General features: G+C 32.8%; 1 protein-coding gene across 1 annotated transcript in view; it reads right to left on the bottom strand.

Annotated features, from left to right (window-relative positions):
* The window catches only part of LOC129002590 (acetylcholine receptor subunit alpha-like 1), a 300,058-nt gene that overhangs the window by 215,557 nt on the left and 60,194 nt on the right, over positions 1-24,307 (bottom strand). The window contains exon 2 of the mRNA XM_054430512.1: positions 13,294-13,488. Coding sequence (XP_054286487.1) covers positions 13,294-13,470 — 177 coding nt within the window. The 5' untranslated portion in view covers positions 13,471-13,488. The remainder of the gene's footprint in view (positions 1-13,293; positions 13,489-24,307) is intronic.

Here is a 24,307-nt window from a genome sequence, read left to right as displayed (position 1 = left end):
ACAAAGCAACTTTTTTTTTTGGGTGGTTATTACTCTCTAGAGATACACTAATTGAGGGTGACCAATAAGCTAAATTACCTTTGACCACTAGCGTACTAATAGCAATAATCCACATTGATATAGTGACATTAAATGTAAACATTCGATAAACTATTACTGTTTTTAAAGTAGAATGATGAAAATAATTAAATACATAAAACTATAAGGTTAATTATCAACTATAATATTATTAAATATAATTTGTTTACAGCTTGATAATTTACTTAATCTTATTATGTAAACTTCTAAATCAATCATTAGATATGTAATCTAAAAGTTACATTGTATTTTAGCCTTTAAAATTATTCGAAGTTGAGATGAATTAGTTGTATTGTACTACATTTCAGAGTAAAGCCACTGTTGAAAGCCTTAGTTTTATCGTTTCACATACACATTTGTTACCCTGACAAATGACTTAGCAGTGAATAATTACAACAGTATTATGCCTGCAACTTGTGTAGCTGTGTGGCTTCGGCTGGTTTTAAAGCCATCGGAAATAAAAATATTTGAATATCACGATAAAGCGAACACCTTAAATAAAAAAAATATAAAATTTTATTGCTGAGAACACTTTCACATCCAACATTAAAAAGTGAAAACTATGCCTATAGAAGTGATCGATCCAGTGTTATTTGACGTTTTTTTGTACTTTCAGGTAATTTAAGAACATGTACGATGCTGATCAAGAAGTTGTTAGGTTATATATAATTTGTTAGGCTTGAATACAATTTGTACAGTTTAAATTCTTATACACGACTTTGAAACCACAAGTCTAAGAAATAAGAAACAACACGATGTTGTTAGTAATACAACTTCAAGACTATCATTTCTATCCTGGTATTAAAAGCTGTGTTGAAGATGAACTGATACAACGGGCTTATTTAGGGAGTGCATAACGACTGAAACAGTTTCCTAAATAATCTAGAGAAGCTTGGTTTTGTTGATGAAACTCACCAAGTTGATAATCCTGAAATTAATGTTCTCAATTTACTGTCAGAATTGCATTCCAATGATGACAACACCCACTTACTTTGTGCGATGTGCCTCATTCAAATATATTATCGTGTTAATGCTGGGCCTAAGCAGCAAATTTGGTGCAATATATTTGTTTTACTAATTAACTTTACCTTATTGTACTATCTAAACAGCTTATTTTATTTTGTTTCCTGGGTATCAAAGGGAGTTGTGTATTTTATATATGTACACTATTATTAAGTTACACTGAATACAATGTTCGCATTACTATTTGTAAACCACATAGACACGCATACTAATAAAAATTTAAGAATTAAGACTACAATTTTTCAGAGTTGAGCAATGGTTCTTTCTCGTTTACTTCAGTTTGGCTAATTTTTAAAGTTAGTGAGTTTATCACAAACATATGTGCTGCAATGTATTTATGATCAAGGAAAGCATTCCATCATTTTATGTCTGAAGTGTATGCACAGCTTTTCAGTTACTATTTAAAATACTAATACTTTTAGTGTACTAAGTTTACATACCAAGTTTTGTAAATAATACATAATGACGTGGGTACTAAAATGCTACTATTATTCTTTTCCAACGTACCTTGTGTTTTATTAACTTGATAATGGGAGGAGTTGATCCACCTCCACGTTGGAATTTCCAATTTAATAATAGTAACAAGTTCATTTACTTGTTTCTATCTAAAAAATCATAACTATTAATAAAACTACGAGATTCATTAAACCATATAACTTCAATTGCATTTTTAACTCAGCATTGCCAAATATTATTACCTGAAACAAAAATAAACTGAATACTAACCCTGACATGCACCATCTGTGCATTAACTTATTGAACTCATGCCAATTTAACCACACCAGGTGGAGGTTTCCTCCGATAAATCAATTAAGCCAATGTTAACATCGACATGACAGCCTGACTGATCAGTCTCACTGAAATTGTTTCCAAAGCGAACTTTACCGATACTAGGTAATTCCTTACTATATTTTTAAGCTGGGTTAACTTTTAAAAGCAAACATTATTATGGGTTGATTTGATGTAAGATTTATTAAACACAAATACTGTATTTTTTTAACCCATGAATGACCTGGTTTACATTACATTTCCGTGAATTCCATGACAGATATCGATTCACCAATTGAACCCTGACCAAATTCTCATCACTCAACTGCAGCTTTCATTGTTTGTTACTTTACTCAAACAAGCTCGGGAACTTGTAGGGAGTATTGTTACTGGATTTTGACTCGACAATTACAAAGACCAATGAGGAAGAATTTAAGGCTAGATTTATATTAATTGATAAAGATACAGCCTACCATATTATGTTAATGGTTTAAAGCCAAATACTGTAGATGTACACTTTACAAAATTCAGGGTGATATAAACCAACTTGGTTATTGGTTGATAATAATGTTTAGTGAGGAAACATTACATATTGAAATTTTAATACATAAGGTCAGTCGCCAACTTGAAAATATATGAATTTTAATTTTATTTATATTCTAAACGTGTGAAATATCAAAATCCCTAACGTTGTAAAAAATTATCCATTAGGTAATTATTACGTTTATAGATGTGCACCGTAGGAGACACTGCATAGCAAGCTTTCAGAGTGAATATTGTAGCACTAAGAACATTGTGTTACCTTAATTATTCCAGAAGTATAAGGGTTGATATATTTTTCTTCATTGGATTCAAACCTACAATAAGCCGTGATTTGCTATGAGTAAGCACTTTTATATTCCTGAAACCATAAAAATCTTGCAATAAATGACCATACGAATAATATTAAGATAGATAACAGCATCCCTTCACTGAACTGTTATCTGTAATTCATAATTTGTAAATCAAATATTTAGACTTTTATAGAAGAAGTGGGAACGTGGAAAGCAACATTAATTCGTCAAAAGGTAGGCTTAACTCACTTTTGCATGTCTCAAGGCTTAAATATTAATCTTTAAGAAAGCATAGATTTAGTAATCTGGCCTAAAAAAAAGTATACAGCATTTATGGTACTGTAATTACAAAGCTTTTTTCGCTTTCTCTTAAGCTTGGTTCATAAAAAGTCGTACCTAGCAAGCAGAAGAAAGTAGGGTACTTACGTATTATACGGAGGCCACTTATTTTACAGCGCGCTGCGGTGGTTAGGTTAGGTTGGGTTATCATAAGTTTTTATGACTCATCTCGTATAGTTCGATTCATAACGAAACTAGGAAAGTTCTACAAACATATTTATGATAATCCAACTTAACCCAACCGCCGCAGCGCGCTGTAAAATAAGTGGCCTCCGTATAATACGTAAGTACCGAAAGTAGTTGAGATAAATTATGAAGAAGTAATGTTTGTTAAGCATGTAAATTGATTAGAGATTGAGGTATCAACATAAAATCGTATTCTCTAAACAGTTAACCACACGCTGTTTCTATTTCATGACGTGATTTGATAATGCTTCATTGCAAGTTTACCTTCAGTGTCTTATTTTTTCTTTTTAAAGCGTTGTAAAATTTACACGTAAAAATATTTTTCATTTTATAAAACTTTAGAAGGTCTAATGCATAAACATAAATAAAATAGTTAATAATCTTTCACAATTAACAAAACATATTTAGGCTGAATATATAGTAAACCAACTCTAGATACCAGCGATATTCAATTCATAAAACTTAGCCATATACAGGGTTGGGCAAAAGTATGGACACCCCCTAATAACTTGTTAATGGGTTACACCAAGAAAACCAAACTCTTCACAACTCTATTAGGCATAGAAGTGCTCTTTTTGTTGGTAACCTACCCCTATTTTGCCTGAAAACCCAAAGTTGGGGTTTTTGGGGTCGACTCAAAAGTTTTAATTAATTGATAAAAGTACACCTAATTTTGAAGATCATTATTATAAAAGAATATCGGCGAAAGCTAGAGGCCTCTATCTATCTCAACCCATTACAAAATGGCAGCAGTTTTTATTTTTAACTGCCTAAGATACACATTCTAAAAATATTCATCAATAACCTCTATTAACGTGCTAATGTGTTTTATCAGGGAAACTAAACTCAGTATTACCATGGATAAAACATACACCCTTAGTTTACTGTAACAACAAAATAAAAACTACTTTTTCGTCACTACGAAAATTTTACCTAGGACCCCAAAATGGGCTATATTGGGGGCAGCACAACATTCTGAAATATAAAGCCTCATCAAAGTGACACCTCATTTTTATGACCCCAAGTTAAAAAGAATGTTGATGAAAACCAGAGGATCTAAACCCAGTACAAAGTGGTGGCAGTTTTTAGTTTTCAGGAATTAAACTTAACACTGTTGAGCGGTCCCAATATGCTTCATTTTGGGGTTCTCAGGGGGAATTGTGATACCAACTAAAAAGTACACGGTTTTTTATGACAGAAGCATTCCTGGCACAACCTGATACATTTTTTTTATTGGATAGTAATGTGTATTTTTAAGTGGAGTCTCTTAGGTTGACGAAAACTAAAAAAACTGCCGCCATTTTGTACTGGGTTAAGATACGGACCTCTAGTTTTTGCCGATATTCTTTTAAACTAACGGCCTTCAAAATGAGATATAACTTTATCAGACTTTAAAAAAAAAAATTAAGCAGTAGCCTACATACCCTATTTGGGGTCCCGGGCAAAACTGCCATACATACCAAAAAGTAGTATTTAATTTCTTTTTACAGTAATCACAAATTTAGTTTACCTGGCACAAATCATAAACACGTTTATAGGGGATATTAATGTATATTTTTAAAAGGTGTCTTTTAGGCTGATGAAAAACAAATGACCTTTCTGTAATGGGTTGAGATAGAGACCTCTAGTTTTCACCGATATTCTTTTAAACTAATGGCCTTTAAAATGAGGTATCACTTTATCGGGCTTTACATGGAAAACTTTCGAGTTGCCCTTAAAATAACCCGTTTTGGGTTTACGGAAGAAATTGGGATATCAACAAAAACGTGAACTTTTATGTCATATAGAGTTGTGAAGAGTTTGGTTTTCCTGGTGTAACCCATTACACAGTTATTAGGGGGTGTCACGTAATTCACACAACTAGAAAACAGAAAACACTTTTCACAAGCTCGCACCTCATTGTTTTCATTACCAAGGTGGTAGTCGAGCAAGATGGTAGTCTGGATCTCATTTAGCCTAACGTGAATCTCGTATCGATTTTCGCTTAGACGTTTCGCATTTGCAGGTGATATTAGCGTGTATTTTACAGGATCCCAACCGTTGAATGACACCATCAAATTGTTTAAGCGATTACGTATGATCCATAAAAAGACCATCCTGAGGATATAGTTGTTAACTATACAGGGTGTCCCGGAACTCTCTACCAATATTTTAGGGCATTGCTCCTGGGTAAGAAACATACCTAAATATCATATTTAAATTGTCCGGAAGTCCTTAGTTACTCTCACAGCCGCCGGGTAACCACTCGGGTAAGAATGTACAAGAAAGATACAAATAAACAGCTCAGTGCCTGCAACCTAGAGAAAGGCGTGTATACTTAGTTAGCCTAACTTAGCACCCAAACAACCAGGGACACAAACGTGTTACCTTAACTGAATCATTATAAGAAATCAACCTAAAGAGTTCAATCACTCTTGTAATTCAAGCATAGGAAGTATTATCTTTGAGTATCTGTAGTAGTTGACACCATAATCCCATGTTTAAGTGTAAGCAGTTTGAGAATAACATTGAAAATGTTGAAGTAACTGATGTAACTTTGTAGCCAACCCGAATTGAATGCAAAACCTAGTGTAAGCTTTAGCATAATTTATGTCAAATCGAGTATCATAGTACCAAAGACTTTGAGAAAATCGAATTCTGACAGCAGTAGCATCAAGGAGTAGGTGGCTAATTCAACTTGAGTTGGTCTATTTAGATGGGATTTCTACTTCATTAACCATAAGTAAATTATATAGTGACCTAAAGAAAACGATACATAGGGTTGTAAAGAAAACTGCGAACACTTGATAATATTACTGTCACAGGTTTTTGTCCCAGAGAGGTAATTTTGTTACAAAATAAGATAACATTTCTCCATCTGAGGAGTAAATAGTACAATAATAATAATCCAATATACACTTACCTCTAAATAAACTATTATTACACAGTCCAGAGACGTTCAAATGGGTGTTTCAATCGGAAAAACAGTCAAATTCCCTATTGAAAAAGCAAACAGGAAATATTTTTCCCTAGTGAAGCAATGACATCCTACTGGATGTCTCAGACTGCCAATAACAACGTGGCCTCGATACGGCGGTGTTGAGGTTTTCCATACTAAACATTTCCTACTAACACATGTTTTAGACTTTTAATTTAAAACTTATTCTATAAAACTAGAAATAGGTTTATAAATGATGTAGGTTTTGTATAAATGAACTGATATTTTTTCAACTGTGTTATGAGTTCTGTGATATAACTGATGAATTAAAATGAACATGGTTTTTGGCAAAATTGTACCTCCGTTAAACTGACGTTCACCTAAAAAGAATGTATTTGTTTGGAAAAAAAAATCTATCATCTATCCAAATTCTTGCCAGACAAGGGGACTTAAAAAATTCACTTTGATTTTTAAAGTTACTAAACTGAGTAAAATAAGTTAGTATTCATTTACTTTGGACAGAGCGTGTGTTGGAAGTAAGCAAACTATACCTGTGACTATACTTTTATTAAATAATAATATTACCTGGTCACAAAGTTAGTGATTCAGTGAAAACATCAATTCGAAACATCATTTACTAATCATCTTGTTAAGCTTATGAGAATTCACACTTAAAGACGGTGGTTGTAGAGTACACAAGTTCCATCATTAAATATAATACTTGGTGGATTAGCTTCAAACATAGATAATAATCTTTTGTGTATTAGAATAAATAGAGGTCAGAAATTACCTGAATTACGTTATGGTGTATGAAATCTGAGCAGATTTAGGTTCAGTGATATTTATCTTCTAAATTAGTAGGTTCAGTCCTAGACATATATTTCAAGTATGCATATTTAAGGTTCAAACTAAGAAATGATTGTAGTTTTATACAAAAAAGACTGTCAAATTTGAAATATAATAATGAGTATAACGTTGTCTTAGCAAAATACCAAATTTACGTTTAAATATTCTCAAGCTAGGTTTATTACGAAAAAACGTTTTAGCACATAGGTAAAGGGATGAAAACACAAGGAAAATATTATAAAGGAAAAAGTATTGTTTTTATAGGTTTATCCCTATGATATATTAATTAATTTCTGATACATATCCCTAAATCAAAACTCTTTGTCGGCTTTAAACATAGCGCTATGTAATTAATATTTTAAAAATGTATTAATATTTGATATAAAATGAGATTTTATTTACACTTTTTCCACTTAAAAATAAAGTCATTTACATTGGTTAATGTGGAATTATTTATAGAAGAAATGCATTGCTTCTTTAACTACTCAACAAGGACTGCTTTGCACTATTTGGTTGGTTTGATAACTGTCCCTTATTTATTTACAGTGTCACAATTTTTACAATTTATCAACTTAGATATACACCAATGACTACGCTAAGGGGCCACAAATTACAAACAAACAACGGTCTTTACGATACTTAATTATCACCAACAAAAATCGCTGTTGGTGATGAACTATTATATTTATATCGTTAGTCTAACTATTGTAGGCGATTGTGAGTCGTGTTAATGGTAAATTAATGGAATTACGATTTGTGGTGTATTGCTGTCGTACAGTTAATTGAGGTTGTATCTATTATATTCCATCCTCACCCATTTGATACAGACAAATATAGTTTGTAATTTTATTTAACTAATAATATAATAGGGATTTGGACATTTTATAGGATTTCTTTTAATAGTGGATTTTACTTCATACCGCAAAAAAATCCCATTAAGTTACAACTCGTAGTAATCCCTTTGTTTTTTCTGTAATTTTCGTTTATTGACAACTTTAAAATCGTTTTAATGTATGTGATTACATTCTTTTCAACTCTTTCTCTACCATTGGATTATACTATGGCATTTCCTCCTGGTGTGGTCATGTAATTCTTTTTCATTTTCCTCAGATGGATTGTGTACCTAAATAGTATTTTTTCTTCCCTTGCAAGTATTACACTTTCAATTTGTTTATTTATATAAATCTAAATTTAACCAATAGCAGATTTCTCTAGCTCTGGTAATTTTAAATAACCTTTTGACACAAGGTGGTGGAACACTAGCCAAACTTAAATAATAAGGAGATATTTATGATATCATATATTCCACAGGGGTTTGTGAACCGTTGTGCAGTTATGTTAGGATGGATACTACTCGTTCATGCGGTAACTCTATTTTATATTTTTTAGATACTCATGTGCTGTACCTGATCAAATTCAAGGAATTAAACCTTAAAGTCATATTGTCAACCTTAAACGTTGCCAACCAATATGTCGCATATTTGAAGGCTACATTAATTTTGTTGTAAATCTAGAACTTGAAAATATAATGTAGATATCTTAACGCAAGAAATTGATGGATAATTGTAATTGGAGGTGAAAATTCTTCATTAAACATTTTATGTTTTTAACATTCGATTACGAATCAATCCCAGTGAGACTGATCAGTCAGGCTGCCATGTTGATGTTAACAGTGGCTTAATTGATTTATCAGAGGAACCTCCACCTGGTGTAGCATCTGGTGTGGTCGCATTGACTCTTGCTCACGTCCAATAAGCTGATGTTTGACATGATCAGGAGCACAGATTTTACTGTAGTTGGAATCTTAGTCTTAGAGCTCTAGATATTTAGTGAACATCTTCAGTCAATAAAATGTAAATTTAATAACTTATATTGGAGATATTGGCAATTAATAACGAAATGTATAACCCTGTATGAATAATTTTTATTTTAATGAAATGTAGAACTAAATTTAAATGATCAAAAAAGGTCAATATATAATAATTTGTTTAGTTTGGAAAATTAGTTTCCAAAGCTTTCGGAAACTAGGTTTCTATCTTCAGGCTGTGTTTTAACTAGTAAAAAAAGTAAATATTTATTTAATAATAAATTAATTTTAAATCAAGTTAAAACAGATGGAAAGGATATTGGAAAATAGATGAAAAAATAATATAAGAAAAAATAATCGTTTTAATTTTGGATATATTACAGTGTTTTTCTTGATGCACTGTAATTATTTTAAGTAATTCTGAAAAATTCACTTAATATTACTTGCAAATTTTGAGTTGTATGTTACACTAATCCACTTCTTTTCTTTTTTCTTTTGTGAAATGTGGGTAGTTCTCTGACTTTTCTCTCTTTTTAATTAGGCTTTTCTTAAAATGTTCTCTATTAATTTTGTAGTGTATCCATTAAAAGTCCCTACATTTTTATATATTTCAGTTCCTTTTGAATACTTTCTTCAGTTAAAGGTGTATTGAGTAATGTATGAATTAGTGAATGAAAAACAGCCCTCTTCTGAAATGGTTTTTTGCTTTCATTACCATCACATAAAAAATGGGAGTTTTCCAACTAAAACTTTTCTGACGTGAACTTTATTGTTGCATAAAATCCGTTGATTTGGCCGGTAAATATTTTTATGTCTTGGTTGTTGTTAAAGACAGCATCAACGTATCTAATCCAAATTCTAGTTCTGGGAAAATATGGTAATGATTCTTTTGCCAAGATCTCGACATCTTTTGCTCATAAAATATCAGCGACAAAACATAAAAGAGGATTCCGCATTGCCGTGCCATTAGTTTGTGAGTAGAATTTATCTTGAAAAACAAACGTTGTTTGAGACATGCAAAGGTTTATCAAATTTAAGTATTCTTGTACTTCTAGTTTTAAAAATTATTTGAAATAAGCCAATCTTTGATCAGTTCTGGGGCCCTATATTTGAAATTGTTGACTGTTGAGTTGAGTGTTGAGTCATTCTATTTCCAATCGTTTCGTAATATTCAAACGATTGACGGTTGACTTGTCCAAGGCCCCACTAGAAAAAACAGGCCATGCTGCAGCACGGGCCGCGCAACACTTCGTCACAGTGGTGGATAGTTGTACTAAGATCTTACCATTAAAATCTTACCAATAGCCAGCTTGTTTATTTACCTAAAACATATGGGAATGGTGATGGCAATGAATTTATCAGTGAAATCCATCCACTAGTGTGACGACATCCAACCAAAACTACTCACCACCTATAGCTGTTGAGTGGACGGTTGACTGCGCTTTCTTCTTACTCTTTCGGCAAAAAATTGCTCTTTTTGAGTCGACGCCATATTGTTATTGCTTTCATTTCCTAATTGCGATTTAGAGGTTATATATTTGTTGTCAATGTCTTAGCGTTAGCACCCAATACTTTGTGCGATTGTTTTCTGTAGAGTAAATTGCATTTTTATTTTATTTACTGTGTCAATACTAGACTATTTAATCAAAGGTTTTATCCTTGTTAGTATGTTTGAAATACTTTGAAATAGACTAGGCATACTAATTTAACTTATTATAAGATAATTGTTTGTTAATATACCTATGACTTAAGGTACCTATTAAAGATTGTGGTAAAGAGAAACAGTATCATAGTTTGTTTCAATACCATAATTCACCTAATAAAGGGATCAAATTAATTTAAGTTACGATAAGTTATGCTTTCAGTGCAAAGGCAAATAGCCATTTAAGCTTTAACCTAAATAAAAACACAATTAAAAATAACATGAAACAAAACGATGAAGGAAACTTAAATAAGGTGATGTGTTCTGAAATAAAGACGAAGAAAGCAAATAATTTATTTCGAGTATACCTATAATGAGCTACAGCCTAAAACAAGCATTTAGCATATAGTAAATTTTATTTTGAATACTTATACAAGGTACTTTTGCAATCACTAAGATTAAGACATAACCTCAATCTCTTATGGATGGAGTTGACAGTTTACCTCAGTGCCTCAAAATATGATAGATTGAGATTAGCTGATAAAAGGAACCAGATTTTAGAGTAAGAGGTTAGATCGAAGATCGCAAGAACTCGGCATTGTGATTGGTTCAAAATGAAGTCATCTGAATTTCGTGCGGTCATATGCCTTCATTTCCTAAACGAGTCACTCAACTAGTGATTCTTAACTCACTTCTCAACTGTTCGATTTCAAAAATACCAAATCCTGTTGTTGGTTGAGTTGAGTATTGACAATTGACTCAACTGTCAACAATTTCAAAAATAGGGCCCCTGAAGTGACTTCTATTGGTACATTTGGGTAGAGTCCAACTACATCAAAAGACACTACACATTCATGATCTTTCAGTCTTTCACTGCACCCAATTAATGACTCGGAATTACATAAAATAATTATACAACAAGAACAACTCTGTAATATATTCAAAATTATAAAGATATTTTTTCTAATATTTTTTTTTCATTTTTCCAATATCTTTTACATAATTTGATTGAACTTTAATTAAAATTAAGTAAATATTTAATTTTCGTACTAGTTTAAACACAGCCTGACGATGGAAACCTAGTATCCGAAAGAGCTTGTGAATTAAAACAAATATTATATATTGGCCTTTTTTGGACATTTAAATTTAGTTATACATCTCATTAATTGAAAATTGATCATTCAGGCTTACATTGGCCTTTTGATAATAAACTTCTGTATTGATATAGACTGGCTACAACAAAATGTTTATTCAAAAAGAGGGTACTTGAATGAACTACTTATTGGGAGGGTTACTTACGGAAATAGTGGGTGAGACTTTTCTCTCGTATGTAATCACTCTCCTCAAATACTTATTGTTACTCATTTAATTGTCAGCAATTGTTTAGTTTCTTTTGAGTGTTATCCATTGTAGTCCGATTGAACTTCGATTACCGTGATTTAAATTTAGCCATACATGTAATATTGAATCTTTGTAATATAATACAACGTATTTTAGCAACTTCACTTGTCTATACTTACAACACAGTCTTACTTGTGAAATAAACCCATAACACTTTTCATCAGTATTCAAACCCCTCTAAACCTCACCTTCTTTTTCTTGTGAGAATGTTTTGTAGTAACAAAATCCAATAAGCGTTTCCGAGGAGAAATATACTCGTATATATCGAAGCAAAACGGAATTGAAAAGAGTGAAACGTTTCTCGGAACCAATGGATAGCTTGATATTTCTCCGCCAGTGTCAAACTACTTCTCATGAGCGGTCTCGGCGGAGCACTTGACTGTATGGCTACATGACACGTCCGAGAATTGTTAACTCTGAATGGGTTTTATTTTCAAAATGTTCTGAATTGTGTTTGCCTTTAGAGGATGTAGAGTAAAATCACCCATACAAAAGTTTGTAGTTCTCATGGCCAACTAAACTACAAAGCTTCTATTGGATGAAATAATTAGTAAACTGGCTTGAAAGCGGATGAACCAAACGTGGTTACTGTGTGTAAATACAAACTGCACAGTATCAATATTCATACGAACCACTGGCTGGTAGCCACGTATCGCTGACCAAGCGTTATACAGCTACTGTCGAGTCAGCAATCTAAGCGTCATTTATACTGTTACAAGTCCTCGCATGTGTATCCTGTTGGATATCCTGAATATCTTACACAATTCTGGCTATAGATTGCAGATTTTGATCATAAAATGCTAATTAGTATGTAATGAACAAAAGATATATTCTATATTGTGATGAATTATTTTTGTACAAACACTAAATACTCTAACTTTTTATCTCATGAAACCGTAACATCACAAAATTTCTCATTTGGAAGTGTAATATAATTAGATTTCTTATTCACCCATACTTTAACGAAAAATTAGTAAATACACCTACTTAATAGGTAATAAAATACTAGATTTATAATTTATTTAATGTTTCGATGATTTTCACAATGATAAATATTGTTTTTTTCGTGACCAATAACATAAATAATGTTTAAACAGCACCAACGCGATTACAAGGTGTCGGGATAATGTTTTGGATAGTTTTTTGAGGTTGATAGTATTATCAATTTATATCGTCGCAAGTAAATGAGTCAGACTGTAAAAGTCTCGGTCGTATACGAAGAAGGTAGCTTTTTGGCGTAGTTTATTATATTTATCTCTCTAAAATTCTCTTGATTACTCAAAGATTTAACAAGTAACACTAGTGCATTGACAGTTGGAAAGTATCCATTTCAAACAATTGGGATAGACTTATAATATTGCCTTTCCCTTACCACGACTATGATGCCTAATACACATATTAAAAATTCTTAAGGCCTAAAGTTAATAAAAGACTCGTTAATAGCTTAACTTACCACATCAATAAGCTGGGAGAGTTTGAGGCCCAGTTTGACAGTCAACCTGTCCGAGTTGTTGCCAACGGGTCGTATCAGCCTGTTGTAGTTGCTCAGCAGGTCGTCGTAGAGACGCTTGGCTTCAGGGTTGGCTTGGGCGACCGCCATCACCGCCATCGCCACCAGAATACTCTCCATCTCAGCCCTTCACCATCCCTGAAACATCCATTTAGGCTCCGTTAGACTTTCTACATCATTATAGCAGTATTCCACTACAGGGTTTGCTTGGGCGACCACCATCACCACCACCACCACCAGAATACTCTCCATCTCAGCCCTTCACCATCCCTGAAACATCCATTGAGTCTCTTTTAGTCTTTCTACAACATTATAGCAGTGTTCCTCTACAGGGTTTGCTTGGGCAACCGCCATCACCACCAGAATACTCTCCATCTCAGCCCTTCACCATCCCTGAAACATCCATTTAGGCTCCGTTAGACTTTCTACAACATTATAGCAGTATTCCACTACAGGGTTTGCTTGGGCGACCGCCATCACCACCACCACCACCAGAATACTCTCCATCTCAGCCCTTCACCATCCCTGAAACATCCATTGAGTCTCTTTTAGTCTTTCTACAACATTATAGCAGTGTTCCTCTACAGGGTTTGCTTGGGCAACCGCCTTCACCACCAGAATACTCTCCATCTCAGCCCTTCACCATCCCTGAAACATCCATTGAGTCTCTTTTAGTCTTTCTAAAGCATTATTTCAGTTTTTCAACATTTACAAGTTTCTCTTCAGAGTTGGCTTGGTTGACTGTCAAGAACAGAAAGTCATCTCTCATCCCTTCTTCATCCCAGGAACACGTGACGGACATCAGTCCCAGCACCAATACCAGGTCAAGATGGATCTGGCTGTCTAGCGTTAACCTGGGATTGGTTGTCCAACACTTGAAAAAGGAAGACTACTAGAGCGTTGAAGAATGCAGATGGTGTATGATGTTGTTAAGTGAAGTTATTATGGGTTAGGTTTGAACGCCAAGCCTTAAAAATAGCACAGAGGATTTTTGATAAAACTGGTGTGATTTTTATTTCAAATTGCAAAGCTTCAATTTAAATACAAGATTATGCATGGTTCAGTTTTGTACTAGTATCTCACGCTTTTCTCCCTTGTAAGTGTTATACAACCAGTTCCAGAGCTAATGAGGACACTATTTATCTAATACCACCAACAATTTGTATCATCGATTCTTGCCAAGAAAACCTGATACTGAATAATAACCGGAAACATCAATGGAGGATCACTCTCCGGCCAGCTCTCCATAACCCCTGAAACATTCATTGGAGATCCATTCAATCTGTATTTTGCTGAAATTATCCAAACCTTTGTGATGTATGGTCAAACTAAATTTTGCTCCAAAAGATTAAAAGTACGGTTAATGTCACCCGATAGAATGTAAAGTAACGTAGTTCTTTGTTGTTATAAAGTGTTCATAACAGAATTTCGTTTTGGGCGAGAAATCCGATATTCGCGGTGGCCGACCGCTGGGTTTAAATATACCCAGAACACCCCTTTGATATGGATATCCAACCTCACAGTTCTTAATAAGCTACACCAAACGAATTTATTTTATAAAATCAAAATAAAATAAACACAATTATTTTTTAATTGATATTTTGAAGCAATTATACCTATAGTTGAGCAAATACTATTCTTTAGAGTACACTAATGATTATTTCGATAGAGCTAGTAAGCTCCCAAAACGGAAGCTTCCCAAAACGGAAACCCAGGTATCCTTTTTTATATCCGGATACCTTGATATAGTAATGTCTTATTGTTTGTGGATTTGCTAACCCGAATTATTTATTGAACTATGCTATAATGTAAGGAATATAGCATTTTGGAGCTAACGAATATATTGGTGGTTCAGTATTGCAGGGAACTTTAAATGTTGCTGAACAAACTCCTTGGTAACTAAAATACGTTGCACTGGACTTATGGAGTTTTAGTTTGGTAAAATCACAGAATCAGAAAGAAATGTAAGCTAATTACTTTAAAAAATCAATGTAAAAGAATTAAATCAGGAACTTTTATTGACATAAAAACTAATTTCCATACCCTAATGAAGGATCTGAATCTCAAGTTAATGATTTGAAAAAGCTCACATGCGAACACTTTTCGTCACGAAATATACCACCATGGAATGAAAACTTTGGGTTACATTAATGAAAACTAAAGAGAGCCATTTAGAAACTATAAGATTTTCTTTACTTTATATTTTTCATCTGTTCTCATAAATAAACATGAAAAGTGAACAGCTTTAACTTCAAGTAAGATCATAATGCTTCAATGTTTAGTATATATCACATTTCACATTGCAGAGTTGTTATTATTTCAACGATCGTTTATGATTTGTAATGAAAACATTTTCTTAAATAAAAGAATATGTATTTTTTCTACTGTTATATCTTGTTCACCTCTTCCAAACGACGTTCCTTTATTTATTTTGACAGTAAAACTATTTACAATACCTCAACAAAAATATTTACAATACTCCTGTAAGTATTTATTATAATAAAACAGAAACTCTCTGACTACTGCAGTGGACGTATAAACGAAGTAAAAAAAGTTACAATAATAATATATTTAGTTAAAAGACAAGTTAATGATAATGAAATTAAAAGGTAAACAATCATGGTTCGAGCAAGTGTGGACAAAATGAAGTACCTAATCACAAACAAAAATAAATGCAGGCCAAAATAAGAGAAGCTATATTGCATTCGGTTATTTATCATATCAATAGTATGAACAGGTTAAAATAAATATTCCACATGGTATTGTGACTTCCCTTTCTGTGGTTCCAGTTAATGGGATCCAGTTTAAATTATTCTATTTAAATTTATTTTATTATTTGTTTCGTTTTATTAGTCATAGTATTTGAAAGAAGAACACTAAATATTCGTGCTTATTCAAAGTTATGAAAGCTTATCACTTGGAGCTAATAATGAAAGCTAGCAGCTAAAGGGTTCTCCAATTGCTTATTTCTTAGGAAACAATGCGCCTTCTGTTTAGCCGAAATTAAGAACTATTGATCGTACGACCATTTCGTTGGAAACAAACCAAAACTAGCCTCTAAGGTACTATAAGCCATATCATAGAAGCAAATCCAAAATTTCAAATATCACAGCTCTTGAGATAGGCCATAGACAGGCCTATTTTGGCGTTATTATTATAGTGTGTGTTTTGAACCTCATGCTTAATAACATTGTCACAGTATATGAATGACAGCCAAAGTTCCAAATAAAACAACGAAACACTGTTAAAACTTTTTAATTGCTAGTCCTTTTGTAACGTACCTGTTAAAAAGTCATAAGACACAACAGAATAACATTTGTGTTTGTACGGAAGGAGGTTTACTGTATGCAATGCTATACGCATTCAAGGTCATCTCTTAAAGGCTTTAGATGTATATCTAGAAATATAACACGTATAAAGAGTAATTAGAATAGCAAAATGTTAAATGAATCTGGTAATTTAGTAATACAACGATAAATTATAACTTCAAGTCAGGTAATCTTATCATGACCTATTTTGTTGTAGGGTCGAACAATTGAGCTTGAAACGTATCAGGGCTTTATAGGAAATGAAAGGAATCGGAAAGTAAACAGCCTATTTTCTCCTTGGTAAGGAGTTGGGTTCCTCGAATCCTGTTTCGATCCGAGGGTTGTGCTCTCTGTTCCAATCTTATTAAATCCTTTCACTCGGCAGTTATTGCCAACATTACTTCAGGTCCACTGCTTCCATTAGAAGGACACTCGAAATCCTCTATTTAGCTACTTGTCCTTGTCTGTTATTTATATTTTTCCTTTTCCCCATCTTATTCTCAATAATTGTGATTATTGATCCGGAGAAGTTTCCAAAATGAAGAAAATCTTGGAATTCGATTATACTTTTAATAAGTTACATCCAATTATATAAAGCAAGAATTCGGAATCGGTGACAAGATAAAAGGACTTACTTTATTTTGTTTCTTTTTATATTAACCATTAGTTGGGATGAGAATTCAACTGAGCATATTTTAACTCAAATATGAGTCTACGATAGATTGACATATCTTGTGCAACTTTATGAATGTAATGTACAGTCAAACGGTTTACAGTTAACAAATACAGTTAAATACGTCCTTTAAACTGTTTTACATGTAACATTCACTCAAACACTTACACAAAGGTAAATGTATGAATGATTTTAATTTGTTTATAATACAAACATATCTGTATACACCTAATAACAAATCTGTATACATTTACCCTCTTTATCACCTTTTTATCTTGCATCTTTTTATCTTGTAACAACTTTTTATGGATTGTTTATTTTGAATTCATGTAAATGTAAAATTTTAAACACGAAGTTATAAATGTTACCTTCTTATGGTATTTTTTACATAAAAGCAAACTATAACCCTAATTTAAACCCTAATTTAACCCTATAAACCTAATTTAAATTAGGTTTAAAAGTATATTGTATTTGATGTATTTTTTTTAGTTTAGTCAACCATTTTATGTCAAGACGAATCCTTGTAGATTATTTTGCAACTGTTTGTGTAGATTTATATCCCCTACGCTACAAATGGTTGGTATCTGACAATATCACCAGTGTGGCAGTTCCAGTCACAGTCACCACATGATAATTAATATTCAGAGGTCAGACATCACCAGCTGGTTTCCGTTTGGTCTACATTGCCTTCCAAAACTCCCCGTATAAATGCACCATCCTCCCTTAAATACCTAACATATCAGTATCGGGGGACCGAGCCATGGCTCGGTTTACCTTATTTTGATTGTAAAAGCAATATAAAGGAATCTCACGTTTAATCTACGGCTAATTTATTTTTATTTTTTACCTTATACAAGTGATACAAGATTTTTACGACTATCACACTTTAATAAGAAATTAACGTTATTTCGAAGAGAATATAAATGTATTTTTACCATGGAATTTTCATGGATCATACAACTTTACTTACACTCGTTTCCTATTTAGAATTGAATGAACTTATAAACCAGATATGTTAACCATATAACAACCTAGATAAGATGTGAGATATTCATAAAGAACCTAAGCAAGGTTTAATTGAGCCCAAATTTCTGATATGCATAAATATGAAGAAAACATTACGCTAATCACTAAGAAATAACCTAAACCTAAGGCTATGAAATTTATAGATTCAGCAAACATTTTGTGAGGTAACGGTACCAAATTTTAAAGGGATAAACACGTACTGTTACTAAACAAACACCAGAACTTACCCGTTTTTCATCCACAATTAGCCTACAGTTGGGTCTATGCGTTGGTCGTAGCTTAGACTATGTGCCAAAGAACGTAGGCCTAGTCCCAAACACAATATTGCATAACCACACACTCCCACCATAAATGTATTCACAACAGCACTCCAAACCAACAAATAAAGTCTAACCAATCGATTTTACAAACAATATTTAACGCCGACGGCGGCATAACATAACCCCAAACTGGTGTTTGTTGACAGACAACAGACGATGACTAGTAGACCAATGGCAACAGGATGTTTTTCCGATCAGCTGTTGTCTAGTACTTTTAACTCGCCACGAGAACGTAAGTCTTGACCGAACAGGAGTGGAGTGAGAGGATTTTTCTTCAGGACCAAGGACAGTCGTTGAACGAATTTCGTTCGTACGCTATCAAAGTAACATCGTTTTTACACGCTACTTACACGTCAATCATCGATAATTAATTTACCGAAGGTAGGTAGATAATCCCTTTTCCACGATTTACGTTTAATTTTAATTTGACAGATGCATTCTCGTTCTACGAATATTTTTGTTTAAGAATTATATTTTGAATATCCAAATTTATAGCAAATTACGCACATTTGTTCTATACAAGTTCTATATAGGCTAAGTCATTCGAAATTACAACAGTTTCGCTTATTTATTAAATTGTTACGTTGGTTAAGTATTTCTCGTTTTTCGCCGCTGTAATACCCCGAGACTTGTTGTCAGGGTTCTAAATATATTTAATAAAAAAAAAAAAAAAATAGTAAAAAGGCCCCGAAGACTCTGTGGGAATATTTATTTTTATTTTGGGCAGTAAAAAATTAACGCACACTCATTCATTTATCACACAGCCTTTAGCCAAATAATTTAAAGTGTAACACGAGTAGTTTTATCAAATTGGCTAGGATAGAATACCCGTCTGTCCAACAAACTTGATCTAAAAGTTAGGTAAAACTTTCAAAAACACTTTAACGAAGGCGAGGATGAAATAGCCCCACCTGAGCGTCTGCTGGATTTTCTAGAGCTCTGGACCCTCGATTGAAATAAAATAAATAATCAGTCAAAACCGTATACAGCTTCATATTTATCCCTGGATTTATTTCGGCTCCTTCTGAGCACTCCGGAAAATAAAATTGAGTGTAGCTGATTCTAAGCGTAGGCGTAGGCTTCCTTCCAGTGAATACAGTTTATCCTCCCTCCTAGAATTTCACGTTACAATTTGAAACATAGCGTTCAGAGTACATAAACCTAAATACAAAGCAGCCATAAGCCTTGTTTGTTGAGAAAATAGCTGATCAAAGAATGCTGCAAAACGTTGGCATTTAGCCAGGAATTTTCACAACAAAGTCATAACACACATGTCTTGCTTTTGTGCTTGTCTCTTTCTCTCTGAGTCTTACGTAACCGGGTTTGAAATTTTCGCTCTTGAAAATTAGAACATTTTCAAAGCAATATCGTACTAATAAATCATCTAATTTAGGCTGGTTATATAATTGTTACGTTTATTGATTATTGTTCCACGTTTACATGAATAATTTAGTTAGTCCTATTCAGAGAAAAATAGCCTGATGTTGGCTCGAAACCGGAGTCTATTGCAGGTTTTAATACATATTGTTCTATAATATATGTGTAGTGGGGGAGCAAGCTGGTTTAGTGGTTAGAGCGTGGGACTTCAGTCCCTGATGTCCCGGGTTCAAATCCCGCCAAATCACCAATGGATTCTATCTAAGTCTAATTCTATCTAATCTAAGTAATATCTCTTCAGCCCCTATGCCTAACCTGAAGTAATGTGAAAAATAATCCTGGGCTCGTGCCTAGCGTCTCAGGGAAAAAAATAATAATATAAGTGTTGTAGAGTTGGTTAAATTTTGTTGAAAATAGTTCTTTTCAACCAAACGCAATATTTCAACTATCTAATCAAATTTAATTAATTGATTATTATCAATTTGTTTGTTTTTACCTAGCTATTGTTGTAAATAGATATTATTTTTTAAATCGCATTTTATCCAGGTTTATTACGCAGCATATAAGTATATAAATGCATTTAAGCATGTACAAATTATGCTAAAACTATTTTTCACTTGAATTAATATGTTTTTAACAACAAGACACAAACTATGTTATACTTTTATAGACATTTGATCGTATGACTTTCTTCAGTTACTAGGGTAATTTATAATCCTGCCATGTCTAAAAGCTGGGGTTATAAGCTCTTTACATTAAGATAGAATTATTCATTCACATGAAGCCTCTTGACAGGCGAAGTCTTAGCCAGGAATATAACTAATTGCGACTTCTTCATTTTTCCTAGCAAAAATAATTTGTACATGGCTTTCAAAGATAATGTAGTATTAAAATCCGTTTAGTAGCTAACAAAACTGTATTCATGCAATATCATTAATATGAAAACTTTCATAAACAATAGGAAAATGGAGAAGGCTACGTTATTGCAGTTATTGTTTGAAAATGAATTCACATTGACTCACATAAATGCAGTTATATATTTTCAATTCGATATCTCACAGGGAACAATATAAATCTTGGCAATATTTGGTTCGATTTTATTGTTTCTATCAGTCAATATTGACACTCCCATATTATTGGCATCTTACAACTGCGTAGGGAAGTTAATAATATCAATATTACGAGCCGAAAAATAAATGTTAATAGTTGTACCAAGTGAGTAGTGAATGTCATATTTATCGTGTTTTGTTTGTTGTAACCATTCTATTACAACTCGACGATAATGCTAAATGAAACATACGGATGGATGTATTTTACCATGCGAGTTCTCTTCTTATATAGCAATTTTGGGATTTATTTCAAAGACTTGTGAGCATAAGTATGCTTTAAGTTTATATAAAATAGAATATATTACCAGTATCAGTATTTTGAAAGCTAAAGACATCAATAAACACTTTTGAGCATGTAAAATATTACCTTCTTATGAACCATCTAATTTTTGCTACTCTCTTTTGTTTGAAGAGCTTCGTCTGATTGTATGAACAAAAGCTGTTCAGTCGAGCAAAGAAAACTGCGCATTCCTAGAATCCGTCACTTGATCGCTCAAAGACCGACCTTCGGTTCGTTAAACATTTTCACCCAGCTCAAAGTATTTCCGATGTAACAAACCTATTGTTGAGTTTGTGGAGCACAATCTTTACAAACCTTTACAGACTGGTTTATTATATTTCATAACAGGAGTAAAATGTGAGTCATTACATATTTGAGATCATGTGTAAAGTGCGAGAATCATTGAGCAGGTAGTAAATTTATCTAAAAAATTTAGTTAACATTAATTTTGCATAGTAAACATTATTTCTGCATAGTATGCAATGTAATGATGATTTTTTGCAGGTGATAAACATAGAACTAACCTCTCTTAGAGGTTATGAGTAGGCTAGTTATAAAACACGGTCGCAGGTAAAGTAGTGTACGCACCTCGCGTAAATACGTCTTCACGCGATCGTTGCATAAACTCATATAACAAACGTATAGGATGTTATATTATGAAGTTGAATTTATCGATTACAAATATTGTTATTTCCTGCCTAGGAACATAACACGTTTTACTAATATATTCAAACACGAAGATTATACGTTTATTTTGTATTTATTTTTAAAAACCTACTTCTTACAGGTAAAGGGAAAAATGAAATCGTCAGAAATTAAATTGTGTAGGAAATTGGTAGGTAATGACGTTTACTTTGATCTCTGCGGCCGAACAAGAAACAACCAGGATCAAAAGAGGTTCACCTTCGTAATTTGTTGACTGCGAAAGCAGTCAATGCTCGGTAAATGTATTTTTACTTTTAGTTGAACTGAATAAATTCGCACTTGGTTTTAGAGACCTGCACACAATTTTGCAGAAGTCAATTGATGGACGAGATTTATTTTAGATATAGGTTTCACATTGCGTTATCAGGATATGGGATGGTAAAGAGCATTACCGGTATTGAATATCTTTAAGTTTTTATATAATTAGCCTTAATAATTATTTAGTTGTGTTATTTCACTGAGGCAAACTGGAAACATGAGAACTATGGATATTAAAAACCTAATAAAGTGCAAAACATGCAATTGCACTTAATCGCTTCAGTAAGAAAATACCCCCGCCGCAGCAAACCTGCAGACTAAGCGAATTTCCATTTGACTGATTGGATTTACACTGAAATGTCTACTTAAAAATATAACATTTATTCTTGATTTAAATAGAATTAGTTTAACAAGTACTTAGGTTTGCTGCATCAGGGAGGGTAAAACTGGTTTTTTTTTGTAAAATGTGAATAGTTAGTAAGAAATAAAAACATTTTCCAAATTTGATCAAAATATGTTCACAAACAAGCAAACTACAACAGTTTACTTATTCTCCATAAGAATAACATGGGAATTTTAAATTTAAAATTTTTTGGAATTTTCTCCGTAACCATTAGGCGCATAATAACGCTTCAATATACTAAATTATTTGTTTTTTAAAGCTCTACAAAATGGTTTGGAAAGAAATTGCTAAATTTAATGTTTTTTGGGTCAAAAATGGGAAAAACCTATTTTTACCCCATAAAACCCCCCGTAAACGGTCCGATTATGCTGGATCGCGAACTCGATCGAATAAACGTACATTTACACGTTTGTACCAAATTTCATCAAAATCGGATCATTTTTGCTCGAGTTATCGTGCTGACGGACACATATATATATATATAAATATATATATATATGAATTTGAACGGATGGTGTTTTTGGCCTCTAGGGACCTCAAAACGAAAAAAAAATCGGTCCCGCGTCCAGGTCTTACCATGAGTACTACGGTAATAGCTTATTCCCTATATGGGAAATTCGCTAAAAAATGAATATATATTTCATTTTATAACGTTGACAATGATGTAATCATAATCCATCCCACATGTGAAAAACAAACAAATATCTTTAAGGACAATAAAGTGGAGTTTTAACCTAACATCGAAATAATTATATTTATTGGGAACATAAATACTGAATATTGTTTTAATGAAATACTTTTGTACAATAGTTTGTTAAAATAACATAAAAAAATTAATTAACTTCCATCAAACCATATTGTAAAGGTCTTTGATTCATTTGTGGCAATTCCCTAGCTAACTAACTGTGTATTCCTCTTTGTACCGCTGAATTATCAAAGACAATCAGAGCTGACTGACAATCCTATTCATCTGTGTTTTGTTGAGGTTCTCACATGACTGCATTTTAATTAGCAAATCAACTGCCAATTATCACATGATAAACGTTGATTGTTGAATATCATTGCATATGGTGGGTTGAAATAATACATGTATAAATTTAGCAATCCGAAACAATGCATAGGATATAAAAAAATCTGAGGCATACTCATTTTAATTTAGTAATGATACATTTTTGTCAAGCAAATAAATAGTTTTAGGATACGAAAACCTAGTTTAGGTCATACCTGATTTAATTTGAAATGTATTTTAGTAAAACTGAAGTTTTTTTCACACTGCAATTTTTTAAAGTGAAAGACGTTTTATATAAATGTATTACCCTACTTGGATCATGAAACATATCACATTCTACTAAAACATACTTTCAGTGAATTTTCCAAATAGGAAGTAACCTATTAATATGTGTCTCATGGTAGGACCTAGTCATGGGACTGATTAACTATTTCATCTTGGTGTCTCCATAAAACAAAAACACCATCCGTTCAAAGTTATAGTTTTCAG

Source organism: Macrosteles quadrilineatus, unplaced genomic scaffold (assembly GCF_028750875.1).
Source record: "Macrosteles quadrilineatus isolate MER2022 unplaced genomic scaffold, UCM_ALF_1.0 Scaffold_9__3_contigs__length_116548681, whole genome shotgun sequence".
NCBI classification, from domain to species: domain Eukaryota; kingdom Metazoa; phylum Arthropoda; class Insecta; order Hemiptera; family Cicadellidae; genus Macrosteles; species Macrosteles quadrilineatus.
The sequence above is the reverse complement of the archived record's forward strand: the minus strand, read 5'-3'. Positions and strand labels throughout refer to the sequence as shown.